A 25,857-nucleotide genomic window follows, 5' to 3' on the forward strand; every position below is an offset into this window, starting at 1 on the left:
CTTTTCTTTTTCTTCAATTTATTTTATTTTTAAATTTAAGGAATAAAACAAGCACTTCCATAACATAGTGTAATAAAAAAAAGATGATTGCATATGCAACTTGTTATTCCTTTTAAATACATAACAAAGTTACACCAAATTCTTTTTTTTCCTTTATTTTCTCCTTCCCCATTCTCTACACCCTAAAGATGTCCTCATCAACCCACGTAAGAGTAAGGTTCCAACATTACCAGCCCTCCACCCCACCTGCTTCCTCTGTATTTTTTTCATGCCCCATTTTTTATATAGTTGCTCCTTTTTATCTTTTCCTCCCCAACTTTGTTTTCTAGAATCATCCCTTCATAAACAACTGAGCCCCAACCTTTCTTTCAAACTACCTTAGTAATGATAAAGTTTTAAGAATATTAATAATATTTTCATATATATGCATCTATAAAATAAATAAACAGTTTGAACTTAATGAGTGCCTTATAATTAGTCTTTAATGTTTTCCTTATATTTCTTCTGAATCTTTTACACTGAATTTTCCACTAAGTTCTGGCCTTTTTGTTACAAATGCTTTCTTGATGCCACCTCTGCTTTCTACCCTAATCTCTTTCAAAGTCATGAAAAATGAAAACTCCCAATTCTTTAATATCTAAATTTTTTTTATTTCTTCACTTTACCTATAAACTACAAAAATTCATGTGCCAATGAATAACCTTATTAAAAAAATAAACTTCATTCTAACAGAAAATGTAAACTTAAAAGAAAGCACATGGTAGGGGGAATCACATGAACAAATTTTAATTTTGTAAACTTCTAGATGCACACTGTGTTATTCTTTATCCCACAGGTTAATCATTGCAGCATAAAATTTCTGACTTACCTGAAAAGTTCATACCTAAATGAGAACATGCCCAAAAGAAAAAAAAAATCCCAAACTGTTAGGACAGTCTACAATGATGACACATAGTCTAAAAATATTTACCTTTATAAAATCTTTTAAGAGACTGATTTGAAGAACTGACAAAGTATGTACTTGATGGAAACACAGGAAGAGGAAATTTCTGAAGACAATTTTTTGTAACAGACCAAATCTTTATGGTCACATGACTAAGAGGGTAAAGAATATAAAATCCTGCTACATCTTCTCTCCCTCTCTTTTAAAAGCATGCTTTTAAATGCACGCTTGAAGATGCTCTTCAACACGTCTTCCAATATATGTTAAAATTGCACAAGAAACTATGGTACATGCTACCATGGACATAAACAATCTACAACCCCTATTGATTGAGGGTGCTTCAAATGCTGCCAAATCCTAGACAACAATAATTAATAATAATGATAGCATTTCTACAGCATTTTTAGGTTTGCAAAGCACTTTACAAATATTAATCACTTTATCCTCACAATAACCTTGGGAGGTAGGTGAAGAAATATTCCCATTTTATAGATGAGGAAACTTAGGCAGACAGAAGTTAAGTGACAGGATCATATAACTAGGAACTCAGGTATTCCTGACTTTAAGTCCAACCCATAATCCACTGTGCTGCCTAACTTGAAGGGTAAGGGAAATTGTTGAGATGCTGACCGCAATGGAGAGAGAAAGAAGGGGGTGGGGGGAAGAGGGGGGGGGGGGAGAGAGAGAGAGAGAGAGAGAGAGAGAGAGAGTCAGTGTAACATCTGAAAATACATAGGAAAAAAAGTAGAAGTAAATTAGGTAAGGGATATTGACAAATGAGTATTTACATAACACTTTAAGGTTTGCAAAGTATTTGGGATACATTAAGTTATTTGATCTACACTATAATCCTGTGATATAGGTGCTATTATTAGCTTCATTTTACAGATAAGGAAATTGAGGCTAACAAAGATTAAGTAACTTGCCCAGGATGTCAGCTACTAAGTATCTGAAGCAGTATTTCTGACTCCAAGTCTAATACTCTAGCCACTATGACAACAGTGTTGATGCTACCATGTTAAATTTAATATATACTTGAGAAATATTAATCTGTACATAACAGAAATACAGTTTCATACACAGCCTTTTTTTCTTCACATATAGAAATGATCATGTTTGAAAGTCTCTAATTTTTTTTTTAAAAGAATTTGGAAGAAGAAAGTTTTGAGTGGATGAAGAACACATTTGGCCCAGACTACAGCATGCATAGATATGACATCTCTTAGCCAGGCCCTGCAGATGGTCAATAAACAAAGCCCAGAACCAAGTAGGAGTTGGAGAGCTGGCTAGATCTCATTTGGGGAATATGTCAATGTTCATGTCACGTCATCTGATCTTATAAGAATTGCCACTCACTGCTACAAAATATTCTCCAAGGGATGTTACATGACTATAAATCATGGAAGACCATGATCTTAGGAGAATCAACACTATAAGTAAACCAAAGGACAATGGAAAGGTGCATGGTGGTCACAAGGAGGTTGAAAAATATTACCAACAATGATCTGTGGGCAAGAAGGGGCATAAAGGATATCCCTGGGGACTGAGAAGGATGTGGGGAGATGGTGATGTCACAAAAATGAGGAATAAGAGAAAAATAGCCCAAGGGACACAGTAGTATCCGCAAGATATTAAAAGGAGCAAAGGAATATCTCCAGTGTGTTTTAGACACTTACGGAAAAGCAGAGTATGAGGAGTGGACCCTTAGTTTCAGTCTGCATCAGGGGAGGAAACACGCAAATGGATGAAATCATAGATCCATAAAAATATCAAAGTAACAAGATGACCTCATGGCATGAATCGTAAAGATAATTTACCACTTCCTGAGGGTTATCACAATCCCAAGGCTTAGGGAGAAGGGGTTCTCAACTGACAGGACCTTTTTCACCCAAGTCACAGTTGTGCCCACTCTTTGCCCACCAGATAACCACCTTTGGACTCAGCCAAGTCTGTCACTGACTGATAGGCTGAAAAGGCTTGAAGTACATCCCCAATCTATTAAGGGACAGTACAGTGGCACTATTAGAATCTTACACTTATGAGAACCCTTGTGAAATGGGAACAGACATTCTCACATAGGAGGAGAGACTAAATTGGGCTTCAGAGCCATAAGCCAGCAGGATCATTATCTTTAATTTAAGATGGACCAGTCAGAGTCTTAGTCTACTGTAGAATAGCCTACTACTGGGTCCATACTAAAGTTAGTTCCCTAAGTGGAAACAGCATATCTGTCATCACTCCACATGTGTGTGTACAAGGTGAAGGTGGAGGGAAGTCAAGGTGAAAACCTGATAAAGAAGGAAGGAAATCTTTGGTCCAAGGGAAATGAGAGCATTCTACCCACCAATAGGTTAAGGAAAAAAGAAAGCCACTTGGTCATTGGCTTTCTTTTTCCCTTGATAAAAACTGGTACAAGAGGGTCTCTTAGTCAAAGCTTTCTGATGAAGGAATGAACAAATGAATAAAGAAATGAATGACTGAAAAAGCATTTATTGAGTACCTATGTGCCAAATGCCATGTTTGATAAAAATACAAGACACTCACGTACTAATAGAGTGAGAGAACACTTACAGAGAAGAATTGGCTAAGACAGCCTACCCCCACCCCAGGCCGTACTAGGTATGATGCATGGAGCCATAGGGCACTTTACTGTCATGCTTTCTCCAGATCATTTTTTCCCAGAAACCAAGAGATGGAAAGCAGGGGCGGGTGAAGAGCTACAAAATTGCCCTGTATTCTCCCCTTCTTGAAAGCAGTTTCCTCATCTGTAAAACACAGATAATAATAGCAACTACCTCACAGAGTAGTTGTGAACATCAAATGAGCTACAGACAATACGTGAAGTGCTTTGAAAACCTTAACGCCATATATAAAGGCTTAAATGTTGTTTCTGTTGTCACAAACTATCCTTTAACTCCCCATCAATATTATAAGTTTATAGCTTGAATTTGACTCTAATAAATGGACCAAGGAAAAAGAAAAAGGACAAAATCACAAGTTTTAAGTGTCTGAGACAGTTGTTCAATTAGGCACTTCCAAAGTGTCTGCTCTGAGGCAGGAACTGTGCTTAGCATGAGATACAGTAACTACTAAGAAAATGAAGAATTGTTTCATTGATCCTGAAAGGAGACCACAAGTGAAGTAAGCATAATATTTCACAATTCATTCTCCTCTTAAATGACTTGGAGTACAGCATCCTGAATCTGCAAAGCCTACTTGTCTAACACACCTTGGTTTATATCATTACTATTGTGTCTTGATCACCACTGAGTAGCCCTCAGTCAATCTTTTCGAAACTCAGTTTCTTTATTTGCACTAGAAATGGAACAACATTGAGGAAATGCTTATTTGAATAAATGCACCTAGAGCGTTTGGATATCATCAGAGTAGCAGCCAAGGGCTGTGTTCGTGTGAAATGTTCAGGCTTTAAATAGCATCTTTTCAAGTATGAGGACTAACAAGGGCGCTGTAATCAGTGCTGCCACCACTCTCTGGGGGGAAGGAGGCAAAGTTCGAATCAAACAGCCCCAGTTTCCCTGGCATCAGCCCACTCCAGAGATGCTGACTTGGAGAAACGAAAATATCAGTTATACAGGTAATTTATTTCAGCTAGATTATAGGATCATCTAGTCACAAGACAGTCGAGGAAAATAAATGAGACCAACCATATCTAGGTAAAAAAGTGAGTGGGAGTGAAGCCAGTATTCTGACCAAGAATACATAAAGCTACATTGAAACAAACATTTATTAGGCACCTACTGTGAGCTACATGCCAGGGCAGGAAAGATGGAAAACAATAGCCTCACTCTCAATGAGTATGCATTCTGAAAGGCGAATGTGTACATGCAGGTCAAAGGAGAAATCTTGACAAAATGTCACTAGGAAATATAAGAAGATAGAGAACACATCCAACTTAGGAGGTATGGGAGGGGAATCAATTCAATTCAATCCAGTAAACATTGATTAAAAACCAACTAAGGTTCAATATGAATGTATATGTAGAGCCTATATCAAATTATACACTTTCTTGTGGTAGGGGAGGGGAGAGATGGAGAGAAAATTTGCAACTCAAAATCTTATGGAAGTGAATGTTGACAACTAAAAACAAACAAATTAATAAACAAGTTATGCACCAGCACTGTACTAAGTACAGGGGAAGCCCCATGAAGAAAAAATGGAACCAGTACTAATTCTTTAAAGGAAGTAGTACAACACAAAGGAAAGAACACTGAGTCAGAATCTAGAAACAGGGGTTCAAATTCCATGCTACTTTCCATGTAATCCCAGGCAAGTCACCTTACCTCACTGGGGCTCCATTTATTCACCTATAAAAGTGAGGAAATGTTAGATGATACAACTTCTAAGGTCCAATCCTTTCCTTTCCAGTTCAAGTGACCAGGTTCGGAGTGTATTACAAGTAGATAGATTAGTAGGAAAAGGCACAATGGGATCACAGAACAGTCACTCAACAAGCACGTATCAATCACTTACTCTATGCCAGGAACTGTAGTAGGTTGGAAGCTCCTTGAGGGCAGGGACTGTCTTCTGCCTATTTTGTATCCCCAGTGCTTAGCACACTGCCTGACACATAATAAGTGTTTACTGATTAACTGACTGGATACCAAAAAAAGACCAAAAAAAGTCCCCACCCTCAAAGAACTGCCACTCTAATGAGGTAGGGGAAAGAATGCAAATAACTATGGACATACCAGTCAGAGATAAGACACATACATAGAGACAAAGACGAATACAGTGTAAGTGGAAGGAAATCTCAGCAGGGAGGCATTAACAAGGGTGAGTAAGTGTGAGCAGGAAGGGCCAGTGGGGCAATTTGGCTGGAAAATGGAATAAGAAGCATTGTGGAGTGAAGTGAATCCCAGCAGAGAATTTATCTGGTTCAATTATGTGGAATTATTTAAAAGGCAGGAATTTCCTTCCAAAAATGCACTAATACTTTTTTCTTCATCCAGGAAAGGAGTTCTTAAACTGAAACGATGATTGCCAATTTGCAGTTCTTCTGTTCCAAGGAGATGGGGATGAGGTGGAGGAGAGAACAGATTTGGCTAGAGGCATTTTTCAGAACACCATGAGATGTGCCAATTGGCATCAATGGAAATCTGGCATCTAAAGTAAACTTTAGCTTGGTGTTTAGATAGAAAGATCCTAACCTTAAAGGCATGAGCATCTTTGCTGGTTGGGTATTCAACACATTAGGATGAACACAGCCATTATAAATATTCTCAAATGTTTAACAATGCAAAAGAACCAAGAGGCCATCACCCCCAGCAGTTCAGTTACTATTCTAAGCATTCAAATTAAATTCCATCAAATCACCGTAAGCCAATACAGTTTGACAAGCACCTCACACACAAAATCCTCAACAGGGTGGACTTTACTCCCTCCTCCCCTTGACTGAGAAGACAAAAGCTAGCCCAATAGAAAGTACAATGGTGATAAAAGAAAATGCAGTAGGTCACAAAGTTAATGGGGAACTAGAGACCATCCTTCACGATTTGTAAAAGTACACAAACATTGGGGGCAAGCTACAATCACCACACAATATTGTTTTTGTTTAAGAGCCAAGTTACAGACTTGAAACCTGTTGCTAATGAACCAGCAGGCATTATTTTAAAACGAACTAGTTTTATGAAATGAGCCAAGAGCTGAAAGAGGCAGGACTAATTACCAACATTCCTTGATGAATTACCTAACGGTGTGGGGTAAAGTCTATGTACGTCTACGTTCTGATCCCCAAATTTATCCCTTACTTATTTCCCAGGAGGGAGGAGAACATGTGGCTAATTAAGGCCCCAATCAAGACAGACAAAATCACTCAAGGTAAGATTTCTTTTCTAAAAAGTAAAGGGCTCTCTGCCTGGTACTTATTAATCTAATTTTTACAAGTGCACTAGGCAAACCAAAGCTAATCTTGTCACCATCAGACAGGTTGAACCTGCCAAGCACTGCTTGGCAAAATGATGCATATTTGTGATCTAGCCAAAAAGACCATACTTAAGCCTCTCCCAAATGGTAGGAATGTCTCTCTCTGGGTTGTTACTTCTGTTCCAGTCACTGGTACACATACGGGTCCCAGCCCCAACTCCTAAATTAGGATGGCTTGAAAAAGGACATACAAGAGACAGGCAGACTCATATTACAGCTAAAGAGCAGAGCAACACAGTATAAACTCCAAAGTTTGCATTTAAAGTTTTGGTCATTCAACAACTGTGAAATTAACAACAGTCTGGTGACTGCAAATACTTTTACGCCTTTTTAAATGTCAAGATCTTTACCCCCACTATCTTGCCTCCGGTGAAAAAGTATTAAGAATAATGTCCATTATACAGATGTGTCTCACTTGATACAAGAAACACATTCTTGGAAAGTTGAGTACAAATGAGGCTTCTGAAAATGTCATCTTATTTTAAACACACCAAGGGCACTTGCTATTAAAGGGAAACCTGCAATGACCCCTTTTGTGAAGTAAGGGATCATCTTGTAATATGACTAACTACCACTGAGTTTAATTTGTTCCATTATTAACGTTAGTTTGATTGGTCTGTTTCATAAGCTCAGGTTGGGGTTGGGGTTGGGGGTATTTTACTTCTATAGAGAGGAGCACACCCAGAAGCTAAGGGTGATAAGCCACTATCTTCACAAGCAAGTTCTGAACTCCGTAGAAGTTCTGGGTTGTGGTCAAAAAACGTCCTCCAGATTCATACAAATATGACCAGAAGAGAATAAAGAGAAACGTATTCAAAGGCAAGATTCAGAATTCTTCCCATGACTTCATCAAGTTGGGCAAAGTCACTTCATTGCTTTACAATTCTGTCAAAATGTAAACCACATCTCCTTAGTCTCTTTAAAAAGAGAGCCATATTAGGGTTTTTTATTTTAACGTTTTTATTTGTAGACTGGATCTCCCTATCTCACCCAGGCTGGGAGTGCAGGAACCACTACAGCTCAGTCCTACTAGTGATCAGTTTCATGTTCTGAGGTACTTTACTTTCAAATGGGGCAGGTTTGCTTCTCCATAGACAGCCTAGTATCTCCTCTCACCCATCTTTTTCCACTCTACTCTCATGGGCTCACCATATTGGTGCCAGTCAGTGTAGATGCCCAATTGGTTTCAGACCTGCTACAGCTCAAGACTCCAGAGCTCAAGATCCACCACCCTCCCAGACTCCCCTCATAGCAGGATTACAGATGTACATGCTACATCCTGCTTGTTTCATTTTTGTTTTTACATCAAGCCCAGTAAGAATGCTATCTTCCATCTTCTCCTAGGAACCCACATGAAGAGATGGAAAAATCTATGCTCTTGGTAAACATTAAGTCCCTTTCCCCACCTCATTCATGGAGTATCTTGAGAACCTTATGAGTACACTGAGAGTCTCAGTGAACAACCTGTAGAATGGATCAGTCTGTATACATGTCTTAGATAGCCACCATGGACAGAACTGAATATGAGGAGGAAAGTAGGATAGATAGAAGAATTATATGGTGATTTGCTCTCTCCTAAATTTCTCCCTGAAACTAAGGACCATCTTTCTAAGATCAATAATCTTTATGTATTACTATATGGCTACAAGTAAAAGGACACCTTAATCTCTGAAGAGTTAAAGTTGAAGTCACACAAATTTAGAGTCAAAAAGTTTCTTAGAGACCCTCAAGTCAAACCTCCTTGTTTTACAGATAAGGAAACTGAGGGTCAGAGAGGATAAGTTGCTTTCAAGAATAACACAGCTAGTAAGTGGTAGAAGCAGGATTGGAACCTACGTCTTCCTAACTCCAAGCCCATTGTTCTAACCATTACATTACATTGTTTGGATTTCTTCACTGTTTATGATAATTTTCAAGGCCATATTAAACAAATATCCAGATGAAAAGAATAAGTTTCAATATTTTGAAAATGAAGATGACTTTTGTGGCTATGTTATTGGGAACTCCGGAAGACAAATAATTTCAAACAAATATGCTTTGGGGAAGATGCAGAAAGAGAAGGTTCCAAAGAAATTTTCGTGGCAAAAGGCATTTGATCAGTAATAGAGAGAGTTCTAAAACATTACTAGCTTCTCAAAAGCTTTCCAAGTAGCTAACAGTTTGATAGCACAATTCTCTGACTCTGTTAAATCACATTTGTTATTTTTCACCTGACATTTCAGAGGGTCTTTCTGGCAGAGCCCAAGGAGGGACTTGACATATTCAGATAAGGATGGCCAATGGATTCAAATTCTCAAGATATGTGTCAGTTAAGATATGAGTGTTCTTTTTATTTCCGTCTCTAGAGCTTATTAAAAAAAAAAAAAACACAGCCAGGAGTTTGTTTTCTTGCTCCATTTATACCAGTCATTAAAAGATTTTTTTTTGGACAGGGCTTGGAGTCCTCAGTCTTGACTTCTTTTTGAAGCATGAGCACTGCTGCCTTCTCTCAGAATTAGCCCTTTAGATTCTTTTGAACCCATGATTTCAGGACAATATAGTCATGTTTAGCATAATAAGGGGAAGATCTCAAAGCATGATCTGTGGACTTGTTCAGGGTGCGAGTGTTACATGTGCTTCCATAGGAATGAGTGTCCCAACTATCACAGAGGAAGAACAGGAAATTTCAAAGGACAGTCATTACTTTGCATGGCTTTACTACTAAAAATTCACCAGTTATAGTAGAACTCTAGTTTTTTTCCATTTCATTCTAGCCTGCCACCCCTTAAAACAGGGATTCTAAGCCTGCATTCTCTGACCTTGTTTTGTCTGTTTGTCCTTAATGTAAATGATTTCCTTTCTAATTCTTCATATTTTATTTTACATATGTAAAAACAATATTCTGAGACAGAGTTCGTAGACTTCAAGAGGCTGCCAAAGAGGTGTTTGACACAAAAAAGGTTAAGAGCCCTGAGTTAAAGAACCATCTCTGGTTGCCTCCCACCAAGTAAAATGCTAAATATTATGGAAATTAGAGTAAAGCAGGCCAAGGAATATGGCCTTCTTTTGTAGTAACAAACAAGTATGGATGAACAAGGTGAAGTCGCAAGAGGCCTAGGCCAAATGCCTTTGACTCTACCTGTGATTAAAGGAGCTAAGTCTGAGGGGACTTGGAAGTTCTTTGTTCACACTGCTATATGACCCCAGAGTTCGTATCCCTCAATGACCAATGAGATTAAAACTATGCAAAGTCTAGAATACACTCCCCTACTGGCCAGGACAGCTAGCCATATAAAGTATGCCTTTTGGTCATACAAAACTTGGTCTACTACACTCTGTCTACACTTGGTCTGTTGTTTCTGAGTAGTTTTATAAAATAAACACATGTACTCATTTATTATTTCCCCCCAAACTATGAATTAGTTGTTTTATCAATGAAACATGAACAAATTTTTGAATTGTTTATTTTTATATATGATTTTCTAAAGGCAAACCAAAAAATAATGAAATAACACTTCTGAAACAACATCTAACTAAATAATTTTAAGTCCATGCCAATATAGCAAATTAAAGTGGAAAGTTAAAAACATAGGGAACTGAGACAGAGCAGATAATGAAATTTAAAAATCAATCAATTACATATTAAATACCAACTCTATTTACCTAGCACTATAGTGTAAATTACATAAGACATTAAGAAATCCTCCACTTTCTGAGTCTGTGTTGTAGTTATAAGCAGAGAAAAAACAAACAACCTGGGGTTTGAACATTTATTCCATGAAAACAAAACCTGTTACTATTATTCCATCTTGACTCAAATAAGTATGTTCCCCATTTTTTTTCATCTTCTCCTCTTAGAATATTAGCTCCTTGTGAGTGGGTATCACTTTGCCTTCTTGTTTTTATATGCAATACTTACACACAGTAAACATTTAAAAGTTTTCTCATCTTGCTTCTGTTCTTTCTTTCTCTCCCCCCCCCCCCCCCCCCGCCCCTTTCTTCTTGGAAATTTTATCCACAGACAAAAGCGTTTCTCACCACAGAATGAAAGAAAAGTCATTTGGACGCCCCTTGCCTCCTCCCTCATAATTATAGTACATGTATAATGTGGTCTTCAGAGGACAGAAGATGTTGGTGCTTCAAAGAAGTTTTATTTTCAACCGATTCCTCCCAAGCAATCTAGATGATGAGTCAAATTTTGCTACATTCAGAAATCTCCAAAGAAATCTTTTTTTTTTTGCAATGCTGAAAAGGACTATACAGATACATTTGCTTCCTTATTTTACTGAACTTCAGCCCTATTATCAAGACCAAGATGTTCTTTGTCTAGTCCTAGGATTAGCAGAAATGACAAAAAAAAAAATTCCTCCAAAAACATACACAATTTACCTCCTTGAATCGATGAAAATAGATAAACATAACTTTCTAAACTGCTACATAACATGCTTATGATAGATAGCAAAGAAACTCTAAAGGAAAGAATTCTACTCTTGTTATAAAGTGGTTGGTGAGCATGAGGTTGAAATGAAGAGGCTGATAATCAAGATTCGTGAACATTCATGGAGGAAGCAGGTGCTTTCTGTGCTCAATTCAAGTTACAAGGATGGGACAGGGGAAACAAGTGAAAGATGGGTGTGGGGAGAAGAGTGACTTAACCTCATTAGGAGATCCTTGCTACTCTTAAATCCAAGATCTGCAAATTAGTCCCTGGGTGATTTTGCCTAAAACAGGGACTCTTCACTGTGTTTGAGTCACGGATTCCTTTTGTAATCTAGTGAAACCTAGGGACCCCTTTTCAGAATAACATTATAAAATGCATATATTTGAATATATAGAATAACAAAGGAAAACAATTGCATTGAAATTAACTAAATCAATTTAACAAAAAAAAAAAAAAAAAAAAGAACAATCTAGGGACCCCAAGCTAAGAACTTTCAAACTGAGAGGACCATATGATAAAAGCAAAATCAAAACTCCAGGGGGACTGAAAAGTAAGCTGTCTTTGCAAAAAATCTTTTCCATTTTAAATACATTCTGCAAATGCAAATAATAATAATGCATGAGTCTACAAAGTACCCTGCCAAACTAACAAGGAAAATTAATTTTTTAATGATGACAATAGAGAAATATTCCAGACAGAGTATTTCTGGCTAGATCAAGTAGTTCTAAATAAAGCTCAAAAAATAAGACTACTTTTCAGGAAACATGCAGAAATAAAAATGAAGAGTCAACATAATGAATAAGTAAAATCCATTATTAAATATCAATTAATAAATAGGATCAACTTAGGATGATACAGATAAGTTCTGTATAAACTCAGAGACTAAACAAGGATGGAAAAGTTCTCATTTCTGATCTGTAGGCTCCAGGAACTAGGTTTCAAGGCTTTATACAGTATTTAATAAAAGATGTCAAAGTTCTTTAACTCTCAATAATAACTCAAAGGTATATGGCATTTTCAAGTTTTCAAAGTATTTTCCCCCAAAATGTCAAAACCTATAAAAGACCTCAGAGATATTTTAATCCAACCACATTTTGCAGATCAGGAAACTAAGCTCCATAGGGGCTGCAGGCCTAGCTCAAGGTTACACAGGTAATTAATGGGAGAACCAGCCTGAGAAGCCAGATCCCCAACGCTCCTTTCTCTATGACACAGGAGTCATAGTCCTTACTAAGAGAGAAATATGGATGAGATGACCATTAGGTATTTACTAACCATGTGATTATTCATTTAAAGCAAAAATATTCATAATCAGATACATTCTTCACAAGATTTGGACCTTGTCTTCTTTCCACTGTACTATGTAGTAACAATTTTGAAATGAAGGATTCAACTTGGCTTCTATCACAGCTAAATATTCATAGGAGTTTCTATTGAGAAACAGGTATATTAAATTTTCTGGAAGAAGAAAAATCAATTCTCTTTTGTAAAAACAAAAGAAACAGATAGATAGATAGATAGATAGATAGATAGATAGATAGATAGATAGATAGATAGACAGACAGACAGACAGACAGACAGACAGAGCCCTGTTGGTTTCAGAAAACCACTCTGACTGTATTCAGTTATATTATATAAAGTACCTGATACTGGCCATTGAGACTAGATGATCAATAACAATACTGCTATCCTTTTTTTGTACAATTCTGCTTACATTAAAATAATCTAAAATTGATGCATTTTAATTTTCAAACATTAATAATGGTAGCAGTCACAGAGTCAAAAAATAAATGACAATGCATTTAAATTCTCTCCATTTTAAAAAAAATCAACATTTACAATATCATTTCATTGGTTCAGATAAAGAATTCATGTCCCCCCCACATAAAATCCTACTAAAACATAAGAATTTGTAAAAGCCCTGAGTGTGATTTGAAGAAAATTTCCATAAAAGATACTCTGCTTTAAGATGTTAGCCAATATCTAAAAAGTTTTACTATTTTTCCGTTTGACTGTTTAACTTGTGCGTAATACATCCTGCCTCGATAAATACTGAAATAAGATTAGATACTGTTCTGAAGAGTGGTCATTTGTCTTTCTAGTTTTATGAACTGGTTCATTAGTTCTTACAACTGAAATATAAAATGCAAACTCTGGGTATAAAGAACATCAAATATAAAACGGATATTTAGTGAACATTCTCTTGAAGACTTCCGCCTCACAGTTCAAATAATATGTTTGTAATTTAACTTCTGACCTTTTGTCACAAAGGATCTACATTCTATATTGGCACTAAAGACAAAGATATGAACAGGAAATAGTCTCACACCAAGAAAAGAGCTGAATGCTGTTCAAACATACAAATGATCAACATAATCTTTTTCGCAATGACATGTTATGTCTTTGCATGTACATTGTATGTAGTTGTAATGTGTTCCTCCAATCTTCCCATCACATACCACTTTCTTAAAGAGATTGATTTCAGTCAGCATGTAATTAATATCAACATCAACTTCTATTGTTATTGTGCGTACAACATTATCAGTGTGCTACTGTAAATATCTTCTAAAATTTTATATCGATGGTCACTGAAGAAAAAGTCAGCAGCTACAGCATGGAGAAAATAAACATATTTCTTCTACAACTTCAATACAAATCCTCAAAGTGTTAATCATTTACACAGTAAGCAACGTTAATACTACTTAGTAATTGATAGAAAATAAGTCACCCCAGTGGTAGGATTACTCATTTTAATTTAACCAAGGTGGGATTCATTCTGCTCATCCTAAATCATAATTAAGTAAAAACAAAAGAAAAAGACAATGAATTCATTAGTAGTAGTACACTAATATTTAAAAATGCCAAACCATGAGAAACTATTATTTAAAGGCACAATTTATTTTCTGGCACAGTAAAGCTATTTCAGTTTATTCTTCTTTCAGCAAGGCTAATTATTTTTAAAGGTTTGGATTCTTATATTTTGGAAAATTAAAAATCCTACTGAGTAACATTTTAACTATTTAACGGTACCATCATCTCCCTTATCCTAAGTGGCAATCATTGCTAGTAAGTTTCATAGCGTAATATTCAAGAAGTGGTATATCCCCAGCTCTCTCAGGGAAGCCAAAATCTCTTCCTTTTACACCTGTTTTAAGAGTAAGATGCTACATGGTCAAAGGGCCTTGTTAAGAATAACCAATGTGAAACGCTAACCAGTTTAGAGGATGGCAATATCTGTGACACCCCCCCCCCCCCCCCAGGGAAGAAGGGGGTTTGACAAGTAGGCAGAATCCAACTGGGAGATCAGTTTTTTTGTCTTTTTCTTTTGTGTTGCATTCCTTGTTCAAGGGACCACAAATGCACATCTTTTAACAAAGTGCATTTTTCTATGTGACTTTCTCTGGACTTCCCATGTGTGAACCAAAGTCTATTTTTAGACCTGCTACAATTTTCTCCAGTAATTAGGAAGCTCTATGTCCCCTGACAGAAAGATACCAGCAAGCCCCTGCAGCTTCTTGTCTAACAAGAAATCAAAAGCTACCAAAAGCAATCAACTCAGTTGAGTAAAGGGATTATGATGGCTGGTTATACAAGGATTAAAAAAAAATACCTCCAGATTTAAGACAAAGAAGAATTTACAAAGAAGTTAGGTTTAATTAAAAAACACACACACACACACATAAAGATGTAAAGAACAGAAGTGAAAATAATATGGGAGTTTGGGCTTTTTTTTTAATATCTTAACTCTTTGGACACATTCCAGGTTTCAAAACTTCCCCAGAGTAAAGATATAATTTCAGTAAATTCAATAAAAAGAAACTCTAATTTCAATAAAAAGTAATTTCTCTCCAACACTTAAAATTGAATATTGACAGTTTCTCTGGTTTTTCCTGTAACTGTTTACTGTTTCTTAAGGAGCCCTTGCTGTGTGCTGTATGTGATACACTTAACTACCCCAAATATGGCTTAAAATTAGACAACACTAAATAAAATAGACAGCAAAAGACGAGAATATGGGGGGGGGGGAATGGAGGAGTCAATAACATATGAAATTTTAAGGCTGTGTTCAAAGTACATTCATTAAGCAGCAATCAAAAAGATGGCCATATATGGATCACCCAAATGGTAAGTAAGTACTAGACAGCTACAGGCATAAGGAAAGGTGACAACCTTAATATTACATCCAGGTACATCCGTGACTATGGGAAATCAAAGTTCATCAGAGTTTTTGACAGCCCCTTCAAAGTAAAAGGAAGAAGCTGGACCAGAGTGATAGGTTTAAGGGAGAAAAAAGTAATACTTAACATACCTTAAGGACTTCCATTGGCACCTGGGTGGCAGGGGGAAGACTAGTGGGGACACTGACGTTAATAGCTGGTGTCGGACTCACGGGGACTCTCTGTTGCATGAACTGAGCAGCTTGCTGTTTCTGTTGCTGCTCTCGGCGCTCTTGCTCCTGCATCTGCTCACGCATGAGTTGCTGGCGTAGCAAAATCCGTGATGTCATACTGGAGGAGCTTAGCGGAGGCTTGGAAGCCCCAGGATGCTCCGTGGAACTGCTATGGGGGGAGCCAAAAGAGAACACAGTGAATTCCCTAATGAAACACCTCTTTTGCTTTGGGGGTGGAGGGGGTGTTAGCTGAAATTATACTAAACTATGAAATTAACTTTTGCAAATATAATCAGTAACAAAATGGCACTCAACATAATTGGAATTCAAGAGCTGATCCGATTTTAGTCATTAGTAGTTGAATTAAAATAAGTTAACTTGATTACATCCAAGCATTTTTATTATGCAGCTTAAACGTGTGTGGCTTTTTAAAAATTTTATACCAAACACTACTCATTAACAGTAAACATAATACTGCCATATGTGGTGACAGGAAATCAGGCTTCTTAGGGGATTATTTTTTTTACACTTTTATTTCTTTCATCCTTAAATATAGGCTGCTTGATCCTCTTGCTTTATAATTGAATCCCTGTACCATGATTAAAATCATCATCCACATTCCATAAAGATATCTATTAAGCAACATGACAACTAATAATTTGGAGGGGGGCAAAATAGGAAATTAATTTTCTGAATTTCTCCTTAAAATGTCATGGGATTGGAAGAAAATGCACCATTTAGTTAGCGCCAATTAGTAAAGAGGAGTACCTCTGTACCGAGGAAATCAAAACCTTGTTTAGCATGGTCTATTAGTGTACGGCTGCCTTTGGGGTGGAAGATAAAAGGGAAGCATGTGAATCTAGCTGTTCTTTGCACAGCTTTAGTTTCATTCTGTTATTTCTGAGCAGCTTTTAGACATCACTTGGGAATGTCATCAGCAGTGAGCTTTCTCCTCGCACAGCTCACCTCTAACTCTGTTAGCCACAGTGTCATCCTGCAAATTACCCAAAGGTCTAGAAACACAGGAGCCAGAGCTTAGCACAGTTCCTGGCACATAGTAGGTGCTTAATAAATGTTCACTGGATTGGATTACTGGATCACAGATGAAGAGTGAGAAGAAACCGTAGAGATGATTTCATCCAAATCTCAGGTTTTTAATAATAATGGTTAGCATTTAAATAACACTTTCAAGTCTGCAAAGTACTTTACATAGCATCCCAATTGTTACAACTCTGAGAGATAGGTGGTATTAGTATTCCATTTTTAAAAAGAGGAAACTGAGGCAGAAAAAGTTTAGGTGATTTGACAGAAACGTACAGATTGCGTCTGAAGCAGGATTTTCACTCAGGTTATCCTGACTCTAAGGAGAGCACTCTATCCATTGCCACCACCTAGCTGCCCCATATTACAGATGGAGAAATAGAGGTCCAAAGACATGCTCTAGGTCACACAGGTAGAGAAGAGCTGAAGCAGGCTTTGGACCTGGGTCTTTAGACTTGCAAACCCATTGTTCTCCACTCTGCTACTATCTTCTCTGCTGCCTAATCTCTTCTCTAAAATCACGGATAAAGGAAGGATTGTCCCTAATGCTCTAGCATACATCTATTTTTTAAATTTCATTTTACCCATTAAATATTAAAGTTCATGTATATCTAGCAATGAATGAATGTCGCTTTTCAGCCCTTTCACTCTAAAGACAGGTGTAAATTTAACAGAAACCGCACTTGGCAGGGGAAAAATCTGACAAAAATGAAATTCTTAAATAGAGCTAGGTGCAAGGCTCGTCATCCCCTTATCCCACAGGTGAATCACTGGAGTATTAAATTCCTGACATACTAGACAATTTGCATACCGAAATCAGGGCGCTCCTTAGAGATGACAAAATCTTACACTGTTGACATAGGTTGTGTCAACGGGGTACATTTTAATCAGTTTAATAGCTTCCTTAATGGTAATGATGGTGTAAGCCTGTGAGTTTTGGTGTGGGGGTGGTGGGGCAGATCCTTATGCAAAGCACTCGGAGCCAACCTGACTTTCATACACTTTCTTCCTTAAACTTGGCGTTCCTGGGCATGCAATGGAAAAGAGCCTTCATTCCCATACCCCCAAGTAAAGTACAAAGTCCCTGGAGGCATGGACTTTTTTTTCATTTTTTTCTTTGTATTTCCATAGCTTAGCAGAAGGTCTAGAATAAACAATTAATGTTTGTTTGATATAAATGAATATGGTTCTGGTTCTATCTTGATCTGTTATTGATGAACTAAATGGATCATAAATTAGTTTGGTTGTGAAGTGCCTGCGGGTCCTTTACAACCTGGTAAATGCAAGACCTTTTGCTTAGCTAGAATACAACATTCCCATGGCAAGCTCAGTCCAAGCTCAGTCTCAGTGTACTCAGACCAAGCAGCACAAATTGTGAGGGGATCATCAAATCCTAGATTTAGCAAGTTTGGAAGGAGCCTTCAAAGTCATCAAGTTCAATCTTGTCATTTTACAGATGAAGAAATTGAGGTCCAAAGAGGCTGAGTTGCCCAAGGTCACATATCTGGGATAAGACTTGAAGTCTTCCTCCTACCCCTCTCCAAGTTCAGCACTCTATCCCCTATGCCATGCTCCCCCTGAGACTTTATCTGGCTGCTCCATTTGAGGTCATGTAGAAAAAGAGCTGTCCAGCTCTTTTGTCCTTTGGAAATGCACACTGTGCAATGATTTTACAAATTGGACTGCAAAAGCCCTTTTGAACAGGGAGGGACACACACAGAGTCACCCTTCGAGGGAAGAGTTCATAGTGATTAGCTCTAACTCTCCTCCCAATTTGAATGTAGTTAGAAAGAATGCAGAAGAGTTTTCCAGCTTCCCTCTAGAGTAATCCTGTGTAATTGATAGCAAAAAAAAAAAAAAAAAAAAAAAAAGGTTCAGTCTTTATGTCTTCCAACCCAAGAGTCATCTCCTTGAACTCTAAACATTTCACCCTGAAAGCCCTTCACAGAAATGACAAAGTAGGAGCTTAGGAAATCCCCCTATTCTGCACCTACTGCACCCACACACACACACACACACACTTTAACAACAGGGGACTTTAAGCCCTACCACATATAGAATAAAGACAGTACTGTCTCCTTTTTTATATCCTTAGAAACAAATTTAAGAACGTATAGGAATAATTTCAATTATGCACATCACCTTCGGGCAGAGGCAGAAGAAACCAAGTCCTGATACCAAACAATAGTCCTGATAACTAAGGGACCACAGACTTGAGAGCTGGTTACTGCATTCAGCATCTGCTTAATGTGGGATCACAGGATTCGGATTGGAGGAGTCTTAAAGGTCATGGAGCCCAAGGGAGCTAAAACCCACAGAAGCAATGTGGCAAAGGCAGTCGAGGGAATGTCCCATATGCAGTCAGGAAAACGTGGCTTCAAATCCCCCCTAAGTCTCAGTTTCCTCATGTTTAAAATGGGGAAGTGGATAGCACCCACCTCACAAGACAGTAAAGATCAAAGAACAGAATATAGGAAAAGAGCTCAGCAAAACTTAAAAAGTGAAATATACACGTGATCTGTATTTGTTATCTCATCATTTTTCAATGGAATCCAGGTGGAAATGGTCCCAAAACAATCTGTTATCCTACTATCATTCTTTTATATGGAATTTCCTGTGAACTACTGCACAAGTAGATAAAACAGCTATTTATCATCATCATTATCAATTAATTACTAATCAGCTAGAAATTATTAAGCCCTATGTGCCAAATACTGTACTAGAGAGATAAAAATAAAAGTCTCTTCCTTTAGGGAAATTACATTCTATTGTTGTCATCATCATCATCATCATCATCATCATCATCGTCATCTTGCCCTGCACCCAACTGGAGAGCAGGACTTGAACCTATATCTTCTTACTCTAAATTTAGTGTTTTTCCCCCCAACAGGCTACTTTAGTGACTCAGTTTTCCACACTTTGTTCCAAAGATTTCCCAGGAAACTTTGTAAACCATCTCATCTTTTTTCACCTAGGTGACATGACCCTACCTTTACAGTTGGAAGGGACTTGAGAGATCATCTAGTCCAATTCCTTCATTTTACAGAATAGGAAACTGAGGCCAAGAATTATCAAGTGATGTCAGAAAGGGAACAACTGGCAAATTCCAGGTTCAAACCTAGCTCATCAATAATAATTTTTTTATTAAAAATGTTATTTTTTTTGCTTAGAATACAGTAAGTTACATTAAATAAGCAACCTTTTAACATCACTTATTTAGGTAACAACAGACATCTTGGCATTGATCAAAGAAAATTATCTCTTCAATATGTGACTTGAATGAAAGTCTCTTTACATAGGAGGATAGTTTTCTCTTTTGTTTTTATTTTTTGAGAACAATCAAACAAGATTTTCTTAAGCACAAAATTTTCCTTAAAAATAAATAAAGAGAAGAAAAAAATCATCTGACTATTCAAAGCCTGTCAGGTTGAAACATTCCCAGGGAGACTGATCCTTTTGATAAAACAAGAGAAACCCTCTGTGCTGTAACTAACGGGACTGGGGAATAATCGCACTAATTAGCTTCTCCAGGCAAGTCATTGACTGTGATACTTGGGGGGAAAATCCTTTCAATTAACAGTAAAGTATTCTTAAAGCATCTCACATCAAAATCAGTGCTTCCTGACTTCAGAAAAGTTCGAGTGACAGGGCATTTTAAGAGGGCTTTTTTTTAAATGTCATAACTGAAATATACAGAGAGAGAGAGAGAGAGAGAAAGAGAGAAAGAGAGATTGTAAATTAATTAAAACCCCTTCAGAAGACACAGAGCAAAGCTTAGCTAACTGCTATTATTTTAATAAATCTCAAAAAAAAGTGTAAAGGGTTCATTGCAGTTACTTCACTGAACACCCATCCCTCCAAGATGAAAACTATGCTGTGAAAGATGACTCCTGGATTCACAGCTTGGCTCTCAGTCTTTTCAACATCCTTTCCTCCTGGGAATAATTGAATCTGAGATGATCATTCTATAAACAATTAAAAATGGAAATGTGTAGCTGCTTCAAGATGTCAAGTAGGATGAAAGAGCATAAGATTAGAGAATTGAAATTGGAGGGGGGGGGGCCTTGGGGGCTGTGAGAATGCCAAAACAAAAAGGACTTTGCCTAGATTTTAAGGAAAAGGCAACATAACTTTGGGAACCCAGTCAATGAGGCAAGAAGAAGAGGTTCTACAAATTGGCACAATTAAGGAACTAAATGACCCCTTAACGGGGCACATAAAGCTCAAGCTTCATCTCCCCACCAAAGAATTCCAATTCCAGGAAACCGATTTACTCTAATCCATCTGTAAAACTGACAGCACATTTAAAGCAGCCTGGCCTGACATACCAGCATGTCCATGAATCTATCTGGATAACTGCTTTACCTCTTTGTTACTAGATTCGAATTGGGGTAGAGACACAAATGTATACTTTTTAAAGAAAGTTCGAAGCTCTACCCATCCCCACCCCCACCCCCACTGGCACCCCCAGAACACGAAGTCAGAACTTGGCCACAAGCACTGCAGGCCAGAAAGAAACACATCTCCTCTCATAACTCTGAGTCTGACAGGAAAATCATCACTAGCCAAGTTCACACCTAGACTTTTTCAGGTAATTATATTTCTTCACCTACTCCCTAATTTCCTATACTTAGCCATACCACACTGAATTGGCATCAGGGGGTCACAGATTTCCAGCTAGGAAGATCATCTAGACTTACGCCCCCTCATTTTATAGAGTAGGAAATTAAGTCTATGAGGTTGTGATTTATTCACAAGAATCAGGATTTGAACCCAAGAAGACCTGGGGTGCCAGAGCTACTGCAATTATCAGATGATTAAAAGAAACAAGTATTTATTAAGTGCCTGCTATGTGCCAGGTAGTGTTAAGTGCTACTGTTAAATGTTAACTCATTTGATCCTATTATAGATTTAGAGGTGAAAGCACCTTATAGGTCACCTAACTCACCTCCCTCATTCCCAGATGAGGCAACCAATGGCCAGAAAGGCTATGTCTTGGCCAAGGTCATACAGATAATAAGTGGCAGAGCTAAGTAAGATTCAAACCCAGATCCTCTGACCCCAGATGTAGTCATCCTTCTACTCTACCCCACTGTGTCCCTTGAGGACTACAGAAGTCAGCTGGTCACAGGAAGAGTCAAATCATATCCCAAAGAATGTGCTGATTTAGTCCTCTAGTTTGCTTTCTTACAGAAACACAATACCTGGTACCATAGGACAGGGGGGTTGGAGTCAGAGGACTAGGATTTGAATCCTGCTTGTATCATGGTGGACAGGTCATTTATCCTCCCTGAGGCTCGGTTTTTCCATCTGCAAAACAAGGGGGTTTGGATTCGTTGATCTCCAGGGTCTCTTTCAGCAATGAATCCTAAGAATATCTGCTTTTGTAAAAACTTACCTTTACATAGCAAGCACTCTACTTTGTAAGGAAGGTTCTATAAGAGTAGCTGTCCCCATTTTACAGATGAAGAAACTGAGGTTAAGTGATTTTTCTCATGATTTATAACATCAGATTATCCCTTCCTTCCCAACAAAGGTGCTCAGAAGCAGTTCTAGACTCCAGGTCAGACAGATGGGAGACAATCTAATTAGAGTTCAATTCAATCGTCCAATACAGTATGTCAGACATCAACAGTGGAAGTGACATCAGAGGGTCACAATATCTCAGTAAGAGGACCAGTGGAGGGATGGAAACAACATTGGACTCAGAGTTGGGAGTAGCTGAGGATCAAATAGGACCTTTGGCGTTTGGCCATCAAGTCACCAAGTCACCATCCCCCTAAGCCTTTATAAAATGAATGACTGTTGTAGGGTCTCCCAAGGTTTCTGTGAGGACCAAGTGAAATAATGAACATAAAAATACTTTGTAAATGTTCCTAGCTGACACTGATACAAAGCTACCTTATGCTCCTGATTCCATCACTAGCTAGCTTTAAGACTGGGCAAATCATTGCCCCTCCACGGGTCTCAGTTTCTACAACTGTAAAATAAGATTGGTCTATATGTCTTCTAAGGTCTGAATGTCTAAAATGGCCAAAAAGGCCACAAAGCAAATAGGGGAACATATCTTTTCCCAGCTGTTTATATCCATATTTTCTCACTGGATTTTCCCTAAAAACCATGTGAAAAATGCAAGCCCAGATAGGTTAAATACATGGTATTTTAAAGCGTGCCCATAGTATTTTGCCCATATTAGCACATTTGAGTCTTAAACCTTGTGAGGGAGGGAATGCAATAATCATTATCCATTTTTACAAATGAGGAAATTGAGTGAGGCTTAGAGAGGCTGTCACCATGGTCACATAGATACTATTAGAGAAAGGCTTTGAATCCAGGTCTTTCTGCACATCCTATATAATTCTCATCTTTGTCTTTAATAAATTTGTCACAGGGAGCCAAAAAATATTCTATAGTCCTTCCTTTTCCATGTAGCATTTTAAAATTTTACCTTTTTTTCAATTAGCAAGCACTTTATTTTCTTCTTCCCTCCAAAGGGTGAAGAAAAATAAAGATATGAAAAATCCTTATAAAAATTTTATGCAGTCAAGCAAAACAAACTCCCATGTTGGCCATGTCCAAAAACACATTTCTCGCATTACACCATCACATCTCTGTCAAAGGTGGGTGGCATGCTTCATCATCAATCCTTTGTAATCACAGTTGATCACTGTGTTGATCAGAATCCTTCTATGTATCAGTGTTTCAAAAAGGTGTCCTTCCTTACAATGTTGATATTGTACAAACTGTTTTCCTGGTTCTGCTCACTTCATTCTGCATCAGTTCATCTAAATCTTTCCAGTTTTTTTTAACCATCTCTTTCAATATTTCTTATATCAGAATAGTATTCTATTATATTCATATACCATAATTTATTCAGCCTTTCCCCAAAATGATGTCTCCTTCCTTGGTTTGAAGTTCTCTGCCACTACCAAAAGAATTGTTATAAATATTTTTGTACATATGGGCCCTCTCCTCTGTCTTTGATCTCTTTGAGATATAAGTCTAGTGTTGGTATCACTGAGTCAAATGTATGCACGTTTTAATAACTTTGAGGCTTTTGAGAAGGGCTAAACCAATTGGCAGCTCCATCAACAGTGCTTCAATGTGCCTGTTTTCTTGAAGCTTCTCCAACATTTGTGATTTTCTTTTGTCTGCTTTGTCTATAATCTGATGGGTGTAAGAGGAAACCTCAAAGTTGCTTTAATTTTCATTTCTTTAATTATTAATGATGTAAAGCATTTTTTTCCACATAGCTATTGACAGATTAGATTTCTTCCTAAAAACTGTTTATCATTTGGAATGTGGTTCTTATTCTTATAAATTTGAATCCATTCCATATATAACATAGAAATGAGATTCTAATCAGAAAAACTTGCCCATGTTTGATCATGAACTCTTCCATGGATCAGAAAGGAAATTTTTCCCTTTCTCCTCTAATTTATTTATTCTGTGACCTTTAATTTCTAAATCATGTCAAGAGAAAAAGGCCTACTATGTGACTGGGATGAGGATACAAAGAAAGGCATAAACGTTCCCTCCCCTCAAGGAGCTCACAATCTGATGGGGAAAGACAACGTGCACACTACTACGTGCAAATGAGATAAAGACAGGATAAACAGAAGATAATCTCAGGGAATAGGCACTAACAGTGAGGAGGACTTGGAAAGTCAGCTTGAAGAAGGTGGGATTTAAGTTGACACTTGAAAGAATCCAGGAAAGTCAGACAGCAGAAATGAGGAGGAGATTGAGAATTCTAGGAATGTATTCATTTAAAGCTTATTGTGATAGATGGGTGAGGTGTATGTTTACACCTGTTTTCTGCTGGATTGTTTTCTGCTGGATTGTTTTCTAGTTTTCTGGGGTCCTTATGCTCTCTGTGCTGGGTAAATCTCAGCCTTGCTACACCTGTTTTCTCATTTGCAAAAGGAAAAACTGATCGCTTCTAGTTCTAAATCTATGATCCTAAGGCCTTCTATAGACAGAATAATGTTTCTGATAGGCACTTGTTACTGTTTTCCAAATGTTCATGGATACCATTAATGTCAAACCCAACTCTATAGGTCCCAGAGGGAACCTATCGGAACTCAAATCCTGTATTTTCTTTTAGAACACAATAAAACACCATTTCACTTGAAAGTATCATTGGATTTAGAGAAGTTTTTGTTATGTATTTCTCAGTCAAGAAATACTAATAGCACAGTGACTATAATGTACGGATGTACTTTTTTAACATTAGAAGGACATCCTTAATCTCAAAAAAGTTTTGGAACTGTTAGATCTAGTCCCATTCTCTCACTCTACAGTTGAAGCAACTGAGGACCAAAGAAGTAGTCACTTAGTCACATGACTGGCTAGTTCCAGAGTACGTATGAGAATCTAAGTCTTTTCATTCCTGATCTATCCACTACACCACTAGTCCATGTCAAATCTGATCATTCTGATGACATATAAAAGCAGACATGACCCCAAAGCCTCTTGCAATGTAGCCAATAAACTGGAGACCATATGGCATGAAAGAGGTACTTCAATCTTGCCATGCTGGGCTGGGGCTAAACTAAGGAACGAAAGTAACTGCCTAGATATCTGCTTAAAGCAAATGTCATGCAAATGGAAAAACAGTCAAGTTAGGATAGCTACATAGTCAGAACCAATAGAGAAAATCCACAGAGAGTGTGCTCAATTTATTTTATGTTTAATAAAAAAAATCTTAAAGCTTTTTAAAATAGTTACAAGTACATGAGTCATAAAGGACATAAATGATGAATGGATTTTTTTTTAATTACAGTCTAGACACTTACCATTTCAAGTTGCCTAGCACTTCCTACTCTGACTAAACTAATCCAGGAAGACTTGTCAGATCTATATGATGCAGAAAAGCTACTCAAAAGAAAATGCTTCATGACCTTCATTAGAAGTCTGTTCCATGAACACTTGGAAAGAATTGAGCCCTTGAGTTGGATGGTGAACATCTAACTCAAGGATTCTAAATCTTTCCTTGTGTTTGAAGTAACAAACTTCAGAAAACTCCTCGTTGAATAGCAATGAATTCATCACTGAAAGTAATAGTGACCTTCTACTTTCCACTCAAGAAGCTCCCATCTCTATTTCCAGGTTCCCTGT

At 37.5% G+C, this 25,857-nt stretch overlaps 1 protein-coding gene across 8 annotated transcripts in view; it reads right to left on the reverse strand.

The window, feature by feature from the left end:
• The window catches only part of MITF (melanocyte inducing transcription factor), a 258,675-nt gene that overhangs the window by 84,218 nt on the left and 148,600 nt on the right, over window positions 1-25,857 (reverse strand). For 5 of the 8 annotated variants that reach the window (XM_072598696.1, XM_072598694.1, XM_072598693.1 and 2 more), the window contains exon 2: window positions 15,616-15,865. In XM_072598696.1, the coding sequence (XP_072454797.1) occupies window positions 15,616-15,865 (250 nt within the window). Of the gene's footprint in view, window positions 1-15,615; window positions 15,866-21,941; window positions 22,048-25,857 lie in introns of all 8 variants that reach the window. The other 3 variants (XM_072598698.1, XM_072598695.1, XM_072598700.1) reach the window with 2 other exon arrangements.

The sequence above is a fragment of the Notamacropus eugenii genome, chromosome 3 (assembly GCF_028372415.1).
Source record: "Notamacropus eugenii isolate mMacEug1 chromosome 3, mMacEug1.pri_v2, whole genome shotgun sequence".
NCBI lineage: Eukaryota > Metazoa > Chordata > Mammalia > Diprotodontia > Macropodidae > Notamacropus > Notamacropus eugenii.